This window comes from Eumetopias jubatus, unplaced genomic scaffold (genome assembly GCF_037043125.1).
Source record: "Eumetopias jubatus isolate StellerSeaLion01/CBP00866 unplaced genomic scaffold, mEumJub1_p1.0 scaffold_8, whole genome shotgun sequence".
Taxonomy (NCBI): Eukaryota; Metazoa; Chordata; class Mammalia; order Carnivora; family Otariidae; genus Eumetopias; species Eumetopias jubatus.
In genome coordinates this window covers 128,225,363-128,245,611 of record NW_028274814.1, presented here as the reverse complement: position 1 = coordinate 128,245,611, position 20,249 = coordinate 128,225,363, and the positions used below count along the sequence as shown (strand labels likewise).

General features: G+C 45.3%; 1 protein-coding gene across 2 annotated transcripts in view; it reads left to right on the top strand.

Moving 5' to 3' along the window:
* Positions 1-20,249, top strand: part of SYN3 (synapsin III) — a 405,786-nt gene that overhangs the window by 10,440 nt on the left and 375,097 nt on the right. For both annotated transcript variants that reach the window (XM_028088587.2, XM_028088586.2), the window contains exon 2: positions 7,937-7,994. In XM_028088587.2, coding sequence (XP_027944388.1) covers positions 7,937-7,994 — 58 coding nt within the window. The remainder of the gene's footprint in view (positions 1-7,936; positions 7,995-20,249) is intronic.

Here is a 20,249-nt window from a genome sequence, read left to right as displayed (position 1 = left end):
GGGTTGCCTGTGCAGCTGCTTACAGGAGACAAGATGGGCAGGGGGTGAAGGGACAGGTGGTAGGAAAAGGCCCAAGCGCAGAGAAATATTTCCCCACTCCAAGGAAAACAACAGCACATGCTTTATGACAAATGGTATCGGCCACTTGGTTTCAGCTTCAGCAAGATGACGGAACACTGCGGTCTGTGTTGGGTGTGAGAACTGGTGTCCCCTCTGAAGGCAGCAGCTGCAGTTCACTCACCCAGTTGTTAACCATGCAGGAATAAGGGGCTGGTGTTGCCAAGTCATTGATTTTTCAAGGGCAGTCAGAAATCTGAATTTTTTATATGAATTTTCTATTTTAAAATTGTAAGCCTATAATTTAAGTCCAAAATAAGACTGTGGACTTCATGAAATTTACCAATTGGTAACTTCTGCTAAAGAAGACAGAAGTCAGGATAAATATGCAGTCTAGCTCTTCTTCTGGGTCTGTCTCCCAGCTAGACTGTATGTACCATGATGGCAGGAGGGCTGTTTTGTTTAGTGCAATACTTAGGGTCTAGCACCATGCTGGGCACATAGTGAACCTTGGATAGATGGGTGGATGGATGCATGGATGGATGGATGGATGGATGGATGGATGGATGGAAGAATAGAAGGATGGATGGATGGAGAGATAGAGGGTAAATGGTTGGTTGGATGGATGGATGGATGGAGAGAAGGAGGGAAGGATGGATAGAAAATAACTTTTCTCAGCCTTTTCCTTTTGTACCCTGTCCTTCATACCTTGACAGGCCCCACACCTCCCTTTCTAAATCAAACACTTAATATTCTCATGTGCCCTTCTCATCCTCCTTATACCACTTAAATCCCTTTTCTGAAATGATCAGATATTAGTCATTTGCACTTTGGTATGAATTACCTTTCAATGTATTTATTACCTTTCCCATGGGCATTTCCCCAGATGGGCACTTAAAGGATGCTCATTAAATGTTTGTTTGCTGAGGGAATGGCTTAGGCTTCTAAATATTAACAAACTCTCTTTGTGTAATAAAGATTGTGAACTTTCAGATATCCATAGGAATGAGGATGACACAGTGTAGTGTCTTTGGCAAGGAGAGAGGTAAGAACTGAGATGACATTCTAACCTGATTTCTGCAGTTATGGTGAGTGGGTGGCTGATGACTTTATTTGCCCTAAAGGCCTGTACTGGGGAGGAAGAGGAGATCCCAGAGAGCAGTCCAGGCAGGTTTCCATTATCCTAGACTTCATGAAGCAGGAGTTCTTAGAGCAAGGAAGATACTGCCACCTTCCTCCTCTTGGAGAGAGGAAATGACACGTCACTTCCCCAGGGATGCACCCAACTGACCTCAGCCCTCTCCCCATCCTGGTGAAGGTCAGGAGGGAAAGAGATGAACATTAAACACCTGCCATGTGTCGGGATGTGTCAGCGATAGCATTCATGAGCACTTACAAATGAAATGGGCTTGGGAAGTTTGATGTCTGTCTGAGGCAGCACCAGGAAATAGCAGAGCTGGATGGGACCTGAGTCTGTCTCCGATGCTAGCAGTGCCCATTGACCTCTTTACCTGTAGAGGAGAAGTTCCACCTTTGCAGCCCACCAGTGAGCAGCACACTTACTAGCACATTTTTGTCAGGTTCCCAGAGTCCTCCAAATCTGCATCCTCATTTAAGCCTCATGCTAACCCTGTGGGTAGTCTTCCTGTCCCTATTCTACAGATGAAGAGGTAAGGGTTTGTCCAAAATCGTGTAGCAGGTGCCCCAGCTGCCAACTCAAATCTGGGTCTTCTGCTCCATGCCTGTTGCTCATTTTTCCTGCACATTTAGGATATGCCCCAGGAGAATTCATCACCTCCCTGAGCACCCCCAGCACCTGCCCAACTCGTTTGCCCTTGTCTGTGCCTTTCACACATACACATCCAGACCCTCTCACATTCATCTTGATAGCCCTTGGCCCTGGCAAAGAAGAGGCCCCAGATATTAGATACATGGATGGATGAACTGGGCCACTCACCAGGGAAGTGGCCCCTGACCCTTAGACTAGGCTGGGTGTGCCTTTTGTAGGGTGACCTGGATCTTTGGGCTGATGCCCTGTGTGGTCATTGTCCATTTATGAGTCTCTCCCTCCTGTTAGGTGGTAAGGTCCCCTGAGGCCAAGAACTTCCTTAGAGCTTGCAGGCCCTGGCCCATAGTGGATGGTCAATAAATATGTGTTCAGCATCCCCTGTAGAAGCCTTCCATGACAACCTGAGTCAGATCTTCCCTGCTTTCCACATCTCATCCTCCATCCCTTTGTGTATTTTATTCTCAGTAGTCACCAGTTCTTTTTCACCTGGTTAGTTTTCTGATTTCTGGGAGCGTGAGCTCCCCAAGAGCAGGGACCATGTCAGCCTTTTCCCCTCACATCTGGTAGGGTGCCTGGTCCCTATGAGGCTCGGTAGATAGTGGTGGCATAAGGGAGTGAATGGTGACCAGACCTACCCATGAAAATCTCCTTTCCTGTTGCTGTCAGAAGCCAATGAGGGGACATTTTTCACATCCTGTGGCTTAGGGCTCTAGTTTCTTACATCCACAGATCCCCATATGGGTGCAAGGGGCCTGGCCACCCTCAGAGGGTCCCTCCCCTGCCTGACTCACTGGAGTTCCCTAATTGCAAGGTGGGATGGAGAGTCTGCCACATCACTGGAGGATCCCCTCTGGCAGTGGGAAGGGGCAGGCAGATTAGCTATACTTTCGAGTAAATAATGGAGCTAGAATGGATCTCTGAATTGGACCTCTGTGTTCAAAGGTCCTGCTTTTGTCACACCTCCCTCCAGCCAAGGTGCCGTGTGACCCTTCTCATCTTACTGACTAGGAAACCCTTGGGCATGTCTACCTTCGATGGTTTCCTGCATGGTGCATACTCCATCTCCCCCTGTTTAAGTCCAAGTGACAAATAAGCAATGAACAGGAGACTCCCCTCCTGGGGCCACATCCCTGCATCCCCACCCTCCCTCCCCCTACAGGGGCCACCTGTGGGAAGTGGGCTGTGCCTGAGACAGAAAAGTCTTGACCCCTCCTCCCTGGGAAGGGCCCAGCCAAGGCCCAGCCACGTTGACTCTACATCCCAGACACATTTATTAGGAGGGTGCTGCTTGGACACAGGTGGATCCTGTTTGCGCTAATTCTCCTCTTCCTTCTGGCCCTGCTGTCGTCATGAAAGAGCTCTGTACCCCCTCCTCATAAATCTCTCTCACACACCACTTCCCGCCTCCCCAAACTTGGGATTTCCCACCCCAGGCAGTGCTTGTTTTATAAAATTCTCCTTCCTGGTGCCTCTGATGTGGCAGTAAAATACGAGACCACCCATAGAGAAGGAAGCTTCCTGGAATCAAGAGTTTCCCCCACCCCCTTCCCAAGGCCAAGGCCTTGAATGATTGGCTGGGATAGTAAGGGAGCTCATTATGAGAATAAACATATTAGGGCTTTGGGAAGAGGTCTGCATTAGAGAGACCGCCTTTGGGCACAGTGAGGCCGTCCGTTTTGCCTGAGGTCAAACAGCCAGGCAATTACAAAGGCGGCAACCCCAGCCCCCAAGGCATCTAAAATTCCAGACCATCCCTACCCTTCCCTCTGCCAGACAGGACTGTTCAGAGGCAGCTCAAGCCTGAATGAGCCCCCGGCAAGGAGGCAGCAGTCTGTGTGGCCTGTCAGGAGACAGACTTCTGACTCCCAGCCAGGCAGGGGGATGGACTGCCTGACCCTAGGCTTCAGCCTGAGTCCATCTGCCAGGCTCTGCAGTAAACATTCCAGAGATGGGCAAAACAAGTGTTTCTCCTGGGAAGGTGAGGCCTTGTGAAGGCCAGGGCTGCTTGGGTGGTATCAGTATAGCGTAAAGTGTTCTGAGTTCTGGTTAGAATCGAGTTGAGGGCTACCCGTCATTCAGGGTGGACACTGTACAAGGACCTCACATGGTAATCAGTGCAGATTTGTAAGTGTATTACAACGGTGTACCAGTAGATGACAGTCAAGTGTCTCGAGGACAAGATACACTACGGCTTATCCCTGGAAGACATTATGCATTTACCCAATGAGCAAATATTTGTTAAACATGTGCCTTGTGCCCTGGCACTTTGTGCCAGATACTGGATTCAGTGAGCATTGAGACACAGTTTCAGGGTCCCAGGAGCTCTCAGACTAGGTGTACGGGGGCAAGGTAGAGACAAACACCGTGTGATTACATCAGGGAGAGATATGTGCTTTAATGGTTGTTAGAATAGGATGCTGTGAGAACCCCAAGGAGGAACACCTCACCCAGCCTCATTGGGGTGGGGGCACTTTCAAGGAAAACTTGATAGAGAAGGTGACTGAAGATCTTGGAGGTAGCCAGGCAGAGAGAACAGCCTGTGCGAAGGGTCAGAAGCGTAAAGTGTAGGACGAGCCTAGAGAATTGCAGGAAGCTGCGTGTGTCTGTGAGGTGGGCAGAAAACCAGAGGAGAAATGGGTCAAGGTCAGCAGGACCCAGATCATGAAGGACGCAGAGGGTCTGAACTGAATCCCAAAAATCTTGAAGTTCAAGATCTAACTCACCGGTGCTACTTAGAAGATTTATGTGTCTTTGAACAGGGACTTCTCCATCTGGAATGTGTGGGGACTGATCCCCACCCTACCTACTCTTAGGGTTGACATTAGGGTCAAATAGTAGGAGGGTTGTGAAGGTACCTGCAGGTCTTATAAACCAACGGCGTCTATTTATTATTATTATCAACCCCATCACTCATTGCACTGGTGGAACAGATCAAAGTGAGGTGAATCACATTTCAGTTTTGTAACCTCCATGAGGGTAAGATTATGTTTTATTCGTGGGTCCCCACCACATGACACCCACAGGCACAGAGAAAATAATAGTTCTTTGTTGTTGATTCTGTGCTAGGCCCTGGGCTGTGTACTTTGGAGCCTACTCTGTGCAGGAACTGTTCTGAGTGCTTTATACATCTTATCTTGGTTAATCTTTACAACAACCCTGTGAGTTAGTTACTAGCATCAACCCCACTTCCCAAATGTGGAAACTGAAGCACATGGAGTTTGAGTGATTTACCCAAGGTTGCACAGTGAGTGGTAGAGCTGGGATTGCGTCCATGTGGTTGCCCTAAGTCTACTACACTCTACTGCCTTGTTGCATAGAGGATCAGGTGAATTTATCACTACAGCCTTGGCTGTAGATGTTATCACCCTTGACAAATGAGAAAACCATGACCTTAGAGGGGTTAAGTACCTTGGCTTAGAACATGTGGTGAGTGAGCTGTAGAGCTCAAATTTTGCCCAAGCCATGCTTTTTCCAGTGTACTAGTGATTTTTCTCATTAGTTACCCTTCTGAGGTCCCAGGCCCATCCAATTCTTCTTTTAAACCCAAGCTAGAGGGAAGCTTGCCCTAAGGCTGACTCTAGCCCTTACTAGCTGTACTCCTTCTGATAGCAAAGGAGGGCCCTGCAAATTGTACCCTTAGACCATGCACTGGATACATAGAACCCTAGAATTCCCTGCCCAAAGGGACCCTGGCCCAATTCCATGCCCTGTGTAGGCCAGTTCCCTGTCCATCCTCCCAAGGCATAGCCAAGGGAGAACTATCGATGGGGGCATGAGTGAAGAAGTGAAGCATGGCAATGGGCTAGACCATCCATGAGCCTGCACAAGAATCCTGGGTGGTGCAGGACAGAGAGGAAGGTGGGAGGAGAATTAGGGAGGACTGTAGGGACCAAGACATGCCAATCCCCATGTTGCCTTATTCTGGGTAGAACTCTAAGAATGCCAAGAAGTCTAAATTCTGACCCTTCCAGGTTATTAAGAAGTTGTATTTGTCGAGGAAGGAAGACAGACATGTTTTATTTAAATGTTTGCTGGCTTTATTTATCAATCATAAATATTATATGATACATAGGCCTCCATTTGTTCTTTTGCCCCAGGCCCCACAAATATTAGAGGTGGACTTATCCCAGTGCCTGTAGTTTGCTGACACTACCTTTAAAGATTTGTGATAAAATTCACAAACTATGTGGAAAAGTCCGCTTTGCGTGAGCCTCACTGCACACGTTTTGTCAAACACCATGTCTGGAAGAAAAAGCAGGTCTTCCTTTCAAGTCACAATAATAGCTCCTATCCCACTAAAGTTTTGTTTAGTTGACAGCTAAGCCTGTCAACATTGTAAGAAAAAGTAACATTAATATTAGAGCTATCAGTCAGTGATTTGGGCAGTCTTGAAAAGAGATGAACTCCACTGGCGTCAGCTAAGTGTAGATAGAGACTCTTTGGAAGCAGACAGACTGAAGCTTGGTCAGAGAATTTGTAGAAAGGATTCTTTTTTTCCTAAATGGCAGGTTGAAAAAATAGATGGCAACATGGATGTTCCAGGAAGAAGAATAGAAGAAACGGAGAGCATTCTTGGATGTACTACTTAACAAATTATTGACTAGAACTCAATCAAGTGGCCACATCTAGCTGAATGGAGAGTTGGGATCTTCATTCTTTTGTGTGTATGTGTGTGCCAATCTGTGAACTTTCTTACTGTGGTGAAGAGGAGAATGGGTATTGGAACAAAGCGCCATCTCTACCCCAGAAAGTTTTATGTAAATGCTTAACACAGTGCTCAGTTTACAGCGAATGCCTGAGAACTGTTGGCTTCTTCATACCCAAATCCAAAAGAGCAAATGGAAACTTTTATTACTTCTGCCTTGTGTGTGAGAGGACATCTAAACCCAAAGTACCCCAACATTTGCTGCTGTTTTTCAGGGGTGAGCAAAAACGTAGAAATGGAATTAGAAGGCCAGAATTCAAGTCCCTTAGGCCAAATATTCCTCTCTCTGGGTTTCAGTTTTCTCTTTTATAGGATGGAAATAATAATGCCTTCTTCATGGTGGTGGTTGGAAGCATTAAATGAGAAAGGCTATATAGGTTAAAGCCTACAGCACGGTTTCTGGCATAGGGTACATACTCAACAAGTGGGTTTTTTCCCCTCTATCTCTTCACTCATTTACTCATTCAACATATATTAATTGAGCTCCTAATGTGTGTTAAGTACTCTGGTAGGTGTTGTGAGTATTTGTTCCTTACTTCAAGGAGCTGTGCTATAGTTTAGTGAGACACAGGCATTAAATGCAGTTACTGATCATAACTAATTATAATTGTAGTAAGTACTATGAAAGAAGAGTATGAAAGAAAATCTATATGAGAAGAGAGATGAGGGGGCCAAGATTAGGATGCTTACAGAGAAAAATTGGCAAGTGGGTGGATCTGGGAAATAATTAGAATGTGGAATCAGTGGGATAGGGGGAGAGAGAGAGATAACAAGAATGATGTCTATGTTTCCGCCTTAAGCAATGGGTAGATGGAATGCCATTTACTGAGAAGGTAGAAGTAGGGGTAGAGAGGAAAGATGATGAAAGGAAGGATGGATGGATGGACAGACGGACAGACGGATGGTTGGATAAAGAGATAGATGAGGGCTGCTTCCTTGGACAGATGGACAAATGGAGGAATGGGCGGATGGGTAGATAATTTATGGAATATATAGAGTGTAACTATAAATAATAAAAATAAATAGTTCTACATTATTTATTTGTGTAAGATTCCTTGTCTCATTGATCCTTAAAATAATACTTAGAAATATGTCGTGCAGGTATTAATATCTTCCTTTTATAGATTATAAAATTGAGACACAGGGAGGTCGAGCCACTTGGTAGAACCAGAACCTGAGTCTCCAATCTTCCCGTCCAGTATTCTTTCCCCTCTCACACAGTACATACAAATAATGAGAAAATCATCAGTCAAGGTGGGAGGAGAGAGCATGAAGTTACAAATGTGTCTGACATGCCCCTCTGGGGGCAAGGCCTTTGGGAGAAGGAAGAAAACAGTAAAGCAGTGTGCACCCTTACTCAGGAGCTCTCTTCCTTTCTTTCACAGGACCAAGTATTTTCATGGAAAGAAGGTGAATGGAGAGATTGAGATCCGAGTGGAGCAGGTAGGTTGGAGCTGGGTCTTTTGTGCTCTCACCCTGATGTTTTCCACAGCTAGAGCCCTTCCCAGGAGCAGCCTTGAGCCTCGTCTTATGAGGCTACCATGAGCCAAGATTGTCAGAAAATCCTGGCTTATAACTGGGAATTTTATTAAATTCCAGAATTATTTAGTTTAATGGTTTTTGTTTCAGCAGCAGAACCTTTCTTCAAAGGAAATCTCAAGTAGGAGCCCATTGTACAAAATAGAGAAAAGTAGAGAAAAGAAAACTGATGAAATGGGCATGGGGAACCCAAAAATCTGTCTGCTCCATCCTGTTCTACCTTCTCCCCATTTCCCCCATAGCCTCCAAGGCATCTCCTTGGAACTACTTGGGCTAGGCAGCACAGTGGGTTTGAATGCTAGCTCTCTCATTTAATAGGTATGGGGCAGGTGACTCAGTCATTCTATGCTTCAATTTCCTTGAATCAGTGTTGTCGGGATTAAATTATTTAAAACCTCAAATGAGACCGGAATTATGAATACTGGCTCTTGTTATTACTGCTAATATCAATAGCCAGGCACCTCAATTTATGGGGAAAGAAACACAGACTTGCTCAAGGCTACATAGGAAGTCAGTGGGAGAATGAGGACTAGAACCTGTAACCTCCAGATCTAGGGCTCCTCCCATTCATTCAGTGAACACTTGTTGGGGACCTACTAAATGCCAAGCATGGTGCTCAGCCTTAGGAGAGCACATCAAAGCTTGGGCTCTGGAGCCAGACTTTAGGTCTGAATCCCAGTGCCACTCCTTACTAACCGTGCGACTTTGGTTGAGCAGTACTAAGCTCTTTGCAACTCAATTTCTTCATCTGTACAATTGGGTAATAATAGCATCAATTTCATAGGGTGACTATGAGGATGAAATGAGTTAGTCTCCAAGTACTTGGAACAGTGCCTGGCACATACCAGGCACTTAGTAAATGTTACTTATTTATCATCATCATCATCATCAAAGACAAAGAGTTAATAAGATAGACAAGGTCCCTACTATAAGTTGAACTCAGAAAAGTGCAGTAAGAAAATAGAGGGTGTGACTTTTTCAGCATTCTTTGAGTTTGGTGTGTTGGAGGAACAGAAAGCCTTTCTGAGCATCCAATTTGAGTTGGCTTAGTATTAAAACACCTTAAGCTTGAATTTCATTTGATCCTGTGGCTTTCAAGTCAGTCCAATGTCTACTGGTTTTCCTTCCATGGCAAAGAGTAGGTTATTTTTGTTCACTTAACAAATATTTGTCAAACGTCTACTATGCTAGCTCACTAACATGTGGGGAAGGAGGATGTAGAAGCAGAGGCTCTGTCTCAAGTTTGTGGTCTCGGAAGGGAGGCAAGATAAGTCTTCACAGAACCTCAGTACAGGTGGAGTCCAGGAAAGAGAGGTCCAAACTCAGTGCTAAGGGCAGCGAAGCCACCACTAATTGGGGGATTTAGAATGGCTCCAAGGGGTGGGGGGGTTGATATTTGGAAGGCATCTTGAAGGATGGGTAGGATTTCAACAAGTGGATGTGGCAACATGAAGAGTAATGAGATGGGAGCAGTGTGAGCAAAGGTAAGGGGGCTGGAAGTATAGGGTGTGGAATGGTGGGAGTCCAGTTTGGTTGAGTCCAAAATAGGACACATCATCTTCCCCTAGCCACAACCTACTTGTCCTCCCAAGTTCTCTGTCAATAAAGAGTGACACCCTCCACCTTCCATGTTAGCTAGAAACCTGCGCAGGCTCCCTGCTGCCTCCCCTCCCTCCACTACTACACCCATTCAGCTAGTTGAGGCCACATCCCATGTCTCCAGTCCATCCACTTCTCTAAATCCTTACTGCATAGAGCCTTGGCTGAACCATCATTAGCTCTCATCCAATCTTCCTAACTCTACCTTTTTCACCCACTTCCAATTTATTTTTACTACTAACACTGGAGTGATCTTTCTAAAAAAGCGTATAGTTTCTTTAAAGTGTTAGCTTTTTTTTTTTATAAAAAGAGTTTATTTTTTTGAGAGGGAGAGAGAGCATGAGCTGGGGGAAGGGGCAGAGGAAGAGGGAGAAGCAGACTCCCCGCTGACTTGGGGGTTCGACACAGGGCTCAATCCCAGGATCCTGAGATCATGACCCCAGCCGAAGGCAGACAACCAACTGAGCCACCCAGAAGCCCCTAAAGTGTTAGCTTTTATTTATTTATTTATTTATTTAAAAGATTTTATTTGTCAGAAGATAAAGAGAGCACAAGCAGGGGGAGCGGCAGGCAGAGGGGAAGCAGGCTCCTTGCTGAGCAAGGAGCCCCAAGTGGGACTTGATCCAGGACCCTGGGATCATGACCTGAGCCAAAGGCAGACGCTTAACTGACTGAGCCACCCATGCATCCCAAAGTGTTAGCTTTTAAATCCCTTCCTCGAAGACTCCTCCTCTCACACCCCGATCTAAATCAGCTAACCTGGTTATTCCTTATCATAACACTGAGCTTGTCCTTCCTCGCCTTTATCCATATATATAGGTGTGGGATTATTTGCATGAGTGTAGAGGCCATGGCTATTTGGATCTCACTTTGTTAAGTAGCACAGGGCTAGAACTAAAGAAATACTTGCAGAATGAATAACTGATAGATTCCACAGATTCCAGGGCGCCTGGGTGGCTCAGATGGTTAAGCGTCTGCCTTCGGCTCAGGTCATGATCCCGGGGTCCTGGGATCGAGTCCCGCATCGGGCTCCCTGCTCCTTGGGAGCCTGCTTCTCCCTCTGCCTCTCTCTCTCTCTCTCTGTCTCTCATAAATAAATAAATAAAATCTAAAAAAAAAAAAAAAAGATTCCACAGATTCCAGGCTGCTTGTCAGTTTCCAAGGGAGATAAATTACTGCTTCTTAATTCCCCTCAAAAATCTGGTTTTTCCATAAACCATCTGGTAAATGCTCAGTTGCCAATTTAGCTAGCCCTATCTTATCCCATTTGTGAAAACCCCAGAGGCATGTTTTAATTTTACCCATTTATCTCAGTGATGCCCCTGGCCCAACTTATGGGTATAAAATCTATAGGGCATCATCAGGAATTGCCCTAAGAATAACTCACCCAGGGGCTCTGGGGACACTCAGCCAATCTATGAAGGCTGCAATCATGCTGGAAAACACCGGCTAATTTAGAGTCATCCTGATTTCCAGCCATCCCCCTTCATAGAAGCCAGAAGGCAAATTAGCCAGGAGACCAAATAGCAGGTCATTTGGGCATTTTTCCCTGAAAGACATGCCTTCCTAAACCCATCTTAGAGTCTGAATTGTTTGCCTTTTACCATCTGGATGAATGGGCAGCTCACAAAGCAACCCCCCAGGAATCTCACATGTATCCTCTCACACTTGGGAAAAGTCTTAGGATGGAAGCCACTGTTTAGTCTGAGCTGGTCTCACATTTTGGAAGTCTGTCTCCCAACTAAGGGCCAAATTAACCAGATAATTGCACTGTCTGGGTTTTGCTGGACAGAGCGAATGAGTTAGTTGTGGTTGGCCTAGAGGAAGCCTCCGCCCCTTCTCTCCACCCGCTTCCCCCCAAGTTCAAAAACTGTTTGCCTCAGCTGTTGCAGAGCCAGGAATCAAGAAACCCTAGGGAGGCCGGGGAGGTGAGGGGGGTGGGGACTGCATCATGTTGCATTCCATTACCCAGAATGCCCTGTTGGCTCTGTGGGGCCTCACAGCAGTGTCCTTGAAGGGTCTGAGACATTCCGGCCAGGGTGGTTGGCATGTCAAGCTCTCCTCTATTTATATTTGAGGCAAAAGTTCTTTTTCTCCACAGGTACAAGTCACCCCTCTGTGGGACTAAGCAATGAGTTTGATGCATGGATTAATCTCAAATAGACTCATTTCTGAGAAATGAGCAGACTAGGACTTGGTAGGAAGGGAGCCTTGGGCTTCTTTCCTCTCTGATAAAAAAGGCTGCAATTACAATGGTCAATCTTTCCTCCGTGATAATAGAGGTACCAAGGCATAAGCAATGGCAATGCCTTGCTCTAACAATGGAGAGAAAGACAAGGCAAGGTGAGGAATCTGCTCTTGACTCCAATGAAGGAAGCTGGACGAGCCGCAGGTTTGCCTATGAAGGCCAGTGGCTCCCTTCGAGTACTGCCCTCCTGTGATACTGGAGTTAGGATGGGGTTAGGTAGATGTGTGTGTACCCCTGGAAAGGCTCTTGATTCAAGTGCTGTTCATCTTCTGTTCTTTGTTTCCTCAACTCAAATGTCTTAGGGAAGCAAAGGTGGGATTTTTCCCTTAAAATAGTTTAAACCCTCTTTCCATAGTCTGGCTATTATGGACATTGCTGCTATATAAACATTGGGGTGCAGGTCCCCCTTCAGATCACATTTGTATCATTGCGATAAAAACCTAGCAGTGCAATTGAATGGGAAGAAATCAGAGAGGGAGACAAACCATGAGAGACTCTTCACTATAGGAAACAAACTGAGGGTTGTTGGAGGGGTGATGGGGATGGGGTAACTGGGTGATGCGCATTAAGGAGGGCATGTGATGTGATGAGCACTGGGTATTATATGCAACTGATGAATTACTGAACTGTACACCTGAAACTAATGATGTACTATATGTTGGCCAATTGAATTTAAATAAAAAATAGTTTAAACACTTAAGACCATGAAGTATATATTTTGCATACCCACTTCAGCCTTCCATCCACAGTTCTTTATGGGTCAACCTTTCTTAGAATGAATGTTTGTTGTAGATATTATATTGACCATAAAGACCATGTGATGTTTTAAGAAATAGTTGCCAATAAGATAGAGAAATGGAGGCTAGATGTTAATTCAGATTGGTGGATTGGTAACAGGTTGAACATTACCCCCACTAGGAAGTGATATAGAGATACACCTTGAGAGAAATAAATGTAATGGTAGAGCCCTTGGCTTTATTCTTTTCCTTAATAGAGACTTGTCCAATTACGTTTGCTGATGACTTGAAGCTGAATGAGAGAGAGAATATGCTACATTAAATCTGAAACAATCAAATTGAAGAGGGATACAATATAAGGCACTATGGAAAAACTCAGCTGAAGAGGAGCAAGATTAGGGAGACTTAGCCTTTTAAAATCACATGGGGAAGAAAAGACCTAAGATTTGAACAAATTCTTAATATTTGTGGAGGAAGTCTAGTGTGGAGGTTAAGACTGTGGCTTCAGAGTAGGAGGGACTGGAGACGGATCTCAGCTCTACTGTGTTTTTTTGTGTTGACCTTCTATTTATAACATATCTATGCATGTTTCCTCACCTGAAAAATGAGGATAATAGTTTCTACCTCCAGAGTTATTGTATGGATTATATGAGTCAGTGTAAGTTGTATGCTTAGCATGGCTTCTGGCACTATATTAGGTGCTCAATAAACTATAGTTATGGTTGTTACTCCCCCCAAAATCTGATGCCTCTTCAGGCTGCACTATCAAACTACAGCATTTAGAATCCAAGAAGGTGATGGGACATTTACACATGTGTGCGCGTGCAAGCGCACGCACACACACACACCTGTCTTTCTCACATACACCCACACATATACTATGCTGGTCAGACTCTAGTGACAGATCCAGTTTTGGTGTCACACCACAAGGGGGTATCCCACAGAATGCCTTGTGAAGAGAGTGATTTGAGTCAGTGGAGTCTGACATCTGTGAGCAAAGGGGATCAGTATAAGGAACTGGAGACGTTTAGTCCAGAGACAGGTCTTTCCTAGGATCCCATCTACTCCCTGCAGAGTGTCTACAACCTGAATGAGTAGGTGCAAACGGTAACAGTTACCATATGTTGAGTACTTCCAAGGTCAGGTTGAATAGTTTTGATTGTTGGGATAAGCACTAGCGTTGCTTCCATCCTACAGAATTTGAGACCCAGGGGGAATAAGTGGCTTTCCCAAGGTTGCCCAGCTTATAATTGGCAGGAACTTGACTTTGAACCCAGGCAGTCTGATTCCAGGTCCATCCTGTTACCCACTGCATTTTTCTGCCGGTGGTGCAGATATCAAGAGCAATAACCCGATGTGTTGGTTTAGTCACTTCACGTGCATAATCTTATTTCAACCTCACCACAACCCTTTCAGATCTCTGCTATGACACTCCCCATTTGACAGAAGAAGAAACTGAGGCTCAGGAAGGTTCCATACCCTCTCTGAAATGAATGATAAAAGTTTCACATGCAGCTGTGCTGAAAAACCACCCCAGATTGCCTCACTGGGGTTAGAGTTCAGGCTAGTAGTATTATCCTGCAAGAACATGGATTTCAACTTGGTATGAACAGAAAAGAAGCAGTACTGAGTAATGATGAATGGGCCATGCCCCTTCGGTAGGTGGAGAGTTCCAGCAAAAACTGGGTGGTGAATGTGGTGAATGTTTCACAGGAAATGTAGGTACCTCATCGGAGATAACCTTTATTATTTTTCTCTTTTATGTGTTTTTAGGGTAAAGGTAATATATACAAATAGCCAAATATTGAAAAGGTAAAAAATGGTATCTGATGAAAAGTCTACCTCCAACCTTGCCCCAATAATCTATTTTCTTTAACCATCCATTAACCAGTTCATTTAACCATTATCACTAATTCCTTGGGCAACATTCTAGAGAGATTTTAAATGCAATGATCAAATACACATATATGTGTATTTTCCTTTGTTTTTCATAAATAGTAGTCGGTTCAAAAAACATAAACCATTGTAGGTATTTCAGAAGAAGATTTAATGAGAGGATTGATAACAAATGGTTCAAAAGGGAAAATCCTGTTACCCAGAGCCACAGCAGCCTTACATTCCCTGCTGCCATTGTCACTACCACCATGGCCAGTGGAGAACCATGAGTCTGCACTCCCACCGATGCTGTGGGAATTGCCACCAACCCGCTCTATCTGCTGAGGCTGTCGATGAGCTTCTGTAGCTGCCACCAGAAGCAGAATGATTGCTACCTCCTTCTTGACTTCAACTCTTGCATAAATGCCTCCCATTGGTAGAAATTAAGTGGGTATGCATGTTGGCAAAAGACTCTGGGAAGCGTAGATTTAGGCTTTCAGCCCCTGTAGTGCAGGTGTGGGGCTGAGGGGCCATAGACAATGAGCAACACAGTCCGTCCCTTTAGCTGTTCAAGGTCCACACATACCCTTCTACTTCTCTGTACTGTTCTGCACCCTGACTTCTCACTTAATGTACTGGTTATTTATTCCATGAGAGTACGTGCAGAGCTGCCTCATTCTTGTTAATGGTTGCCTATAGTGCCATCATATGGATATCCAGTAATTTATATTCCATAATTTTACTATTAACAAATAATGCCAAACCTATGTCACTGCAAATGTTTGTTAGCATATCCATAGGATTCCTTCCTAGAAAAAGAACCACTGGTTCCAAGAGCATCCCATGCCGTGAGTGTTATAATGCACCTGGAGGAATGAAGGACTTCCCCCAGCTGCTGGCATTGCTACCAGAAGCCAGCCCTCAGCAGTCAGCACTCTTGGGGATGTGCCTCAGGTGAGCACAGCTGCCTTGCCCCAGCACCCATCTATTTCCTGGAGGCAGCTACATTCAGTGACTGGGCGGTACGAAGACCTCGCCCATTTACCCCAATTTGGGACAACTCCAAAGGGCCATCCCAGCTCCAGAGCTCTTTGTGGAGTTGACAGAGGCCTTTGCTGAGATGGCAGTGCAGCCCAACTTCTTCCACCCCGTGCTGCTTCCTTCCTTTTTCTTCCAATCCAGCGGTGGTGATTCCTGGAGCGCTCCCTGATGAACCTCCCACTGAACCTCCCACAGGTGGATGTCTATCTCAGAGTACACCTCCCATTATAAGTATACACTTATAATTCTGATAGATATTGCCAGATTGCCCTCCGTAGAGGTTGTATAGATGATGTATAAGACCCTTCTGATGTTGATTTCTAGGACTGTAATTGACCCATGGGTTCTGGTGTCCACCGTGCACAGAATGTTCTCCTGGTTTCGGCCCAAGTATTGATGCTGAACTCTGAAGTGCTCCATAATTTGCTCTTCCTATTTGACCTCCTTGTGTTTGAAATTCACCAGAGCTTGGTGTTTCTCTGCAGGGCTGAGTCGGGCAGAACTCTACCCGCTCTGATCCACTAAGCCTTGTTTTGTTAACACAATCCTGCAAGATTTATTTGTTTGGCTTGGCTTACCCTGACCTCAGACGTTCTGTTTTGTATTATTTTTAAAAGCGTGCAGGTCTCCATGGAGGCCTTTTTCTTTTCAAATCTAAGAACCAGCTGGGGGAATGAAAAAAGCAGGTGGGACACTAGGGCGTATTAGCTGAAACATAACTCACTAGAGGGGCAAGTGTGTCTCTTCTTAACCGTGGCATTATTAATGTGGGTGAGTTTATCACCATCCTGGCTCTATCTTTAGGCTCACCAATTTAAGACAACAGAGAAATGGAGAAACAATAGTAATGGTGATAGTGGTTAACTTTGATTGAACATTTTCTGTATGCTGGGTGCCATGTTAAGTGCTTCCTGAGCCTTAACTCATCCCACACAACGTGTCTGTTGCTGAGGAAGCTGAGGCTCAGAGATCTTAAGTAAATTGCTCAGCCAGGGTCACACAGCTGGTAAGAATGTGATGCCACTGGGATCTGAACCTAGGTCCAACCGATACTGGGGGCCTGCTTAACTGAAGTAGATCTATTAGAGTGTATGTTGGGTCTTGAATTTGTCTTCATCAGGCTTTTTTGCATTTCCCGTCTTGGCTCAGGTTCCTCAAGCACATAATCCCACCGTCCCTTCCTATCTCACCTTACTCTTTTGATCTACTGGATAAATTACAAATTCTTATGAGATATCCTTCGAGCAAAACACTCCTCCTTTCCTCACTAACCCTGGTGGCTCTTACTCATCATTTGATGTTTTTGACTTATTGCTAGATAGTCCTTCCGTTAACAATTCTGTTTGTTCTTTGTTTTCGTCCAAATTTGTTTCTAAGTGTAGATGTACTCTTCAGACGACATGAAGACTATAATAGCTCTGACTCTGGAGCCAGACCACCGGGGTTGGAGTCCCAGCTCTGCCACTCCCTAAGTGACCTTGAGCAAGTAACTTGATTTCTCTGTGCTTCAGTGTCCTCAAGGAAAATAATAATGGTAATAATAGTAATCACAAGATGTACCTACAGAGTTGGCACGATTGAAGTAAATTACCACATGCAAGGCACTCAAAGCAGAGCCTGGCATATAGAAAGTGCTAAGTGCTTAATAGCTAGTTTTACAGTCCCCTTTACGTTGCTAAAGACATGTCACATGAGTAATTTCTAGGTGTCAGTCCCTGGGGTTTTTCAGAAATGGAAACGATATAATCTATGCTTAAAGAAGTTTGCTGTATTATAGTTGGGGGGGGATAAGAAATATAAAACATTCATGTTTATGTGTGTGTGTTTATCATTTACATATATATCCAGTCATATTTCCCCAAACAAATGGCATTCAGCTGGCATCTGGAGCAAACTTCTAACCCTTCCTTGATAGCAGATAGCACAGGTCCCGGTAAGGTGTTCAATAAATGTTTGTTGAGTGAATGTGTGAGTGAATGGATGGTTTGGTACAATCATAGTAGGGTGGGGCTAGAAAGGGACCTTGGAGATCATCTAATCCAACCTGCTTGTTTAACAGCTGGGGTTCAGAGCAGGGAAGTGACTAGACCTGGCACACACATCAAATTATTGTTGGAGTCCAGTGTAGAGACCCCAGGCTCCCATCTCCCATGTCACCATTTTTCCTACTACATCTCTCCACCTGCCAATGTTATCTTTTATCTTCCCCATTTAAAAAGCCATTAGTCTCTTCTGATGGTTTTGGTAGCAAACAAGTTAATCTAATTCTGTAGTCAGGAAGTCCATGTTTTCCGCATTTACCTGCAAGAGGCCTTGTTCTTGTGGGAGCAGGGGTGTCTAGGATGGATAGCTGATGGCCAGAGGCAAGCCCCAAATAATGAGGGCTGAGGGAATATCGAGACCATGGTTGGATGAGCCCTGCTGATTCTAAATGCAACAGGGACTGCTTTGTCAGGTGGACAGTTCTTCATGGCCCACCTCCCTGGTTTGACTATACTACTCATTAGCCCCTTAATCAAAGACGAGGAGAAAGGAGCCATGAGAATGAGAGCAAGTCCATCTTCTTATACTGGGAAATCAGGCTCATAGTGCCATAGCCTCTACCTACTATGTCTGGTAATTTTCCCATCCTCACTGCCACCTCCCTCCATCAGTATCTGCTCTGCCACTTGGTAGTATCATAGCTAAATGAGACTCCAATGGAAATTAAGCAGCAGTTCTGAAGGAGAACTTAATAAGCCCTTTAACTTCTTGATGGATGTGTATTAAAAAAAAATAAAACAGAATTTGACTTATCTCAACCCACTCCTTAATTCAAGAAACACTTACTGAGCACCTGCTCTGTACTTGGCCTTAATGACAGAGCCTTCCGCTCTCACAGGGTTCTCCTTCTGGTGGAAAGATAAGACGGTTGGGGGCAATGACTATAATGCATTAGGGACCTGTGCAAACCCTAGTGAGCCCAGGAGAGGGATCGCCACCCTTGCCTTGGGACATCCTTAGGAAAGGCTTCACAGAGAGGTTGATGCTTGGTGGGGGATTGGGGAAAAGAATTAGCTTTGCATCAGGCTGCGAAGGAGGCAGATGTGCATATCAAGTCTCCCGGCTAAAGAGTATGCTTTAAATCTCAGCTTGTCACATCTGGGGAAAATGACCAGAGTATAGGGTGTGTGAGATAAAACCGGAAAAGAAGGCAGAGAACAGTCTCTTTAGGGTGGGCTTTGTGTGGCAAGGCAAGCAGCTGGAAATCGTGTTGTAGAGGCAGTGGGGACATACCCGTTAGATTTTTAAGCTGTGGAGTAACGTGATCATGTTTTCATTTTAGGATGCACATGCTAATAGTGGTTTAGAAGACTGGCTGGGTAGGATTGGTGGCCGGAGGCTCAAAGCAGAGAAACTCTGCTCTGGATTGGGTGAAAAAGGCATCTTATCCTTGAGTACTGTGCTTGGTGCTGGGGTTCCGAGAAAGGACTTGGTAACTCTCCAGCGAATGCATGTAAATCCCTGCCACATGGTCTTTAGCTTCATTCTGTACCTGCAGCTTGCATTTGAAAAAGGAAGAGATGACCTATTTTTTCTTTAAAGCAGAGACCAGATGGAACCAGAGCCGCATGATATGTTTGAACTGGCATCCCATAACAGCAAGCGCTCTCAACCCCTTCTTATTCACCACCTTTGTCCCAGCCACTTGCCCTGACCCATTTCACCGCCCACATTCCAGTTTACTCCCAATCTACCTAATCTCTGGCCTTGTGGTGCCTTCCACTGGTTATGATATCCCTCCTCTGCCCACTTCTCCCCACTTCTGCCCCTCCTCATACCCTCTCCGGCTTTGACCTTCAGCTTGTGCTTGGCCACCCTTTCCGTTTACTGCCGGCTCTGCTGTCATTTCTGCCATTTGGGGTCTGGCTCACTCCCTGATGAGAGGAGCTCCCACTGGCTTCACCCCAGCTCTGCCAACAGCCCCTGCCCGGATGTGCTTACACAGAGGATTTCAGCCTTTGCATTTCAGTAGGAACCAAGGGTTATTAATTAACCCAGGGTGGATCCTATTATGAAACATCCCAGAAAGCTGGAACAAACCAACGGGACTTCTGAACTCACAGCAGGGAAAAATGCCTTTTAATTGACTGGGATGACTTCACCGCAGAAATCTGTCTAGCTGTTATGCTAAACTGGAAACTAATCTATTAGATTGTCTAAGGAATCTCCCAGCCCACCCTGACCAGAATCTCCTGAGGAGGGGAGTCAGGCCCGCACATAAACAGGACTTACGCTTTGAAATGGATTCTTTTGGATCCTACCCAGACTGGCTGCATTTTCCAGTCCCTGGGAAAGAGAGGGGAGGCTGGTATCTGAGAATAAGTTTGTATGTCCTACGGTGTCTCCCTTTAAGATCACATGGGAGCTTTTCTAAGGCACTGCTTACTTTAGAATTCAGCCTAGTCTGAACCTGGCTGGGACCACTTCTCTCAGGAAGTTTAGAGAGTGACATGAGAGAATTTCCATGGATGGTGTTGTCCTCGGCTTGGAAGGGATTGATGATAATAGCCACTGTCTAATCACATGCTTGCGCACTGTGCACACACTGAGCACTTCATTGGATTAGTTCATTTAATCCTCATCGCCATCTTGTGAAGAGTAGGTATTCTACCGTTT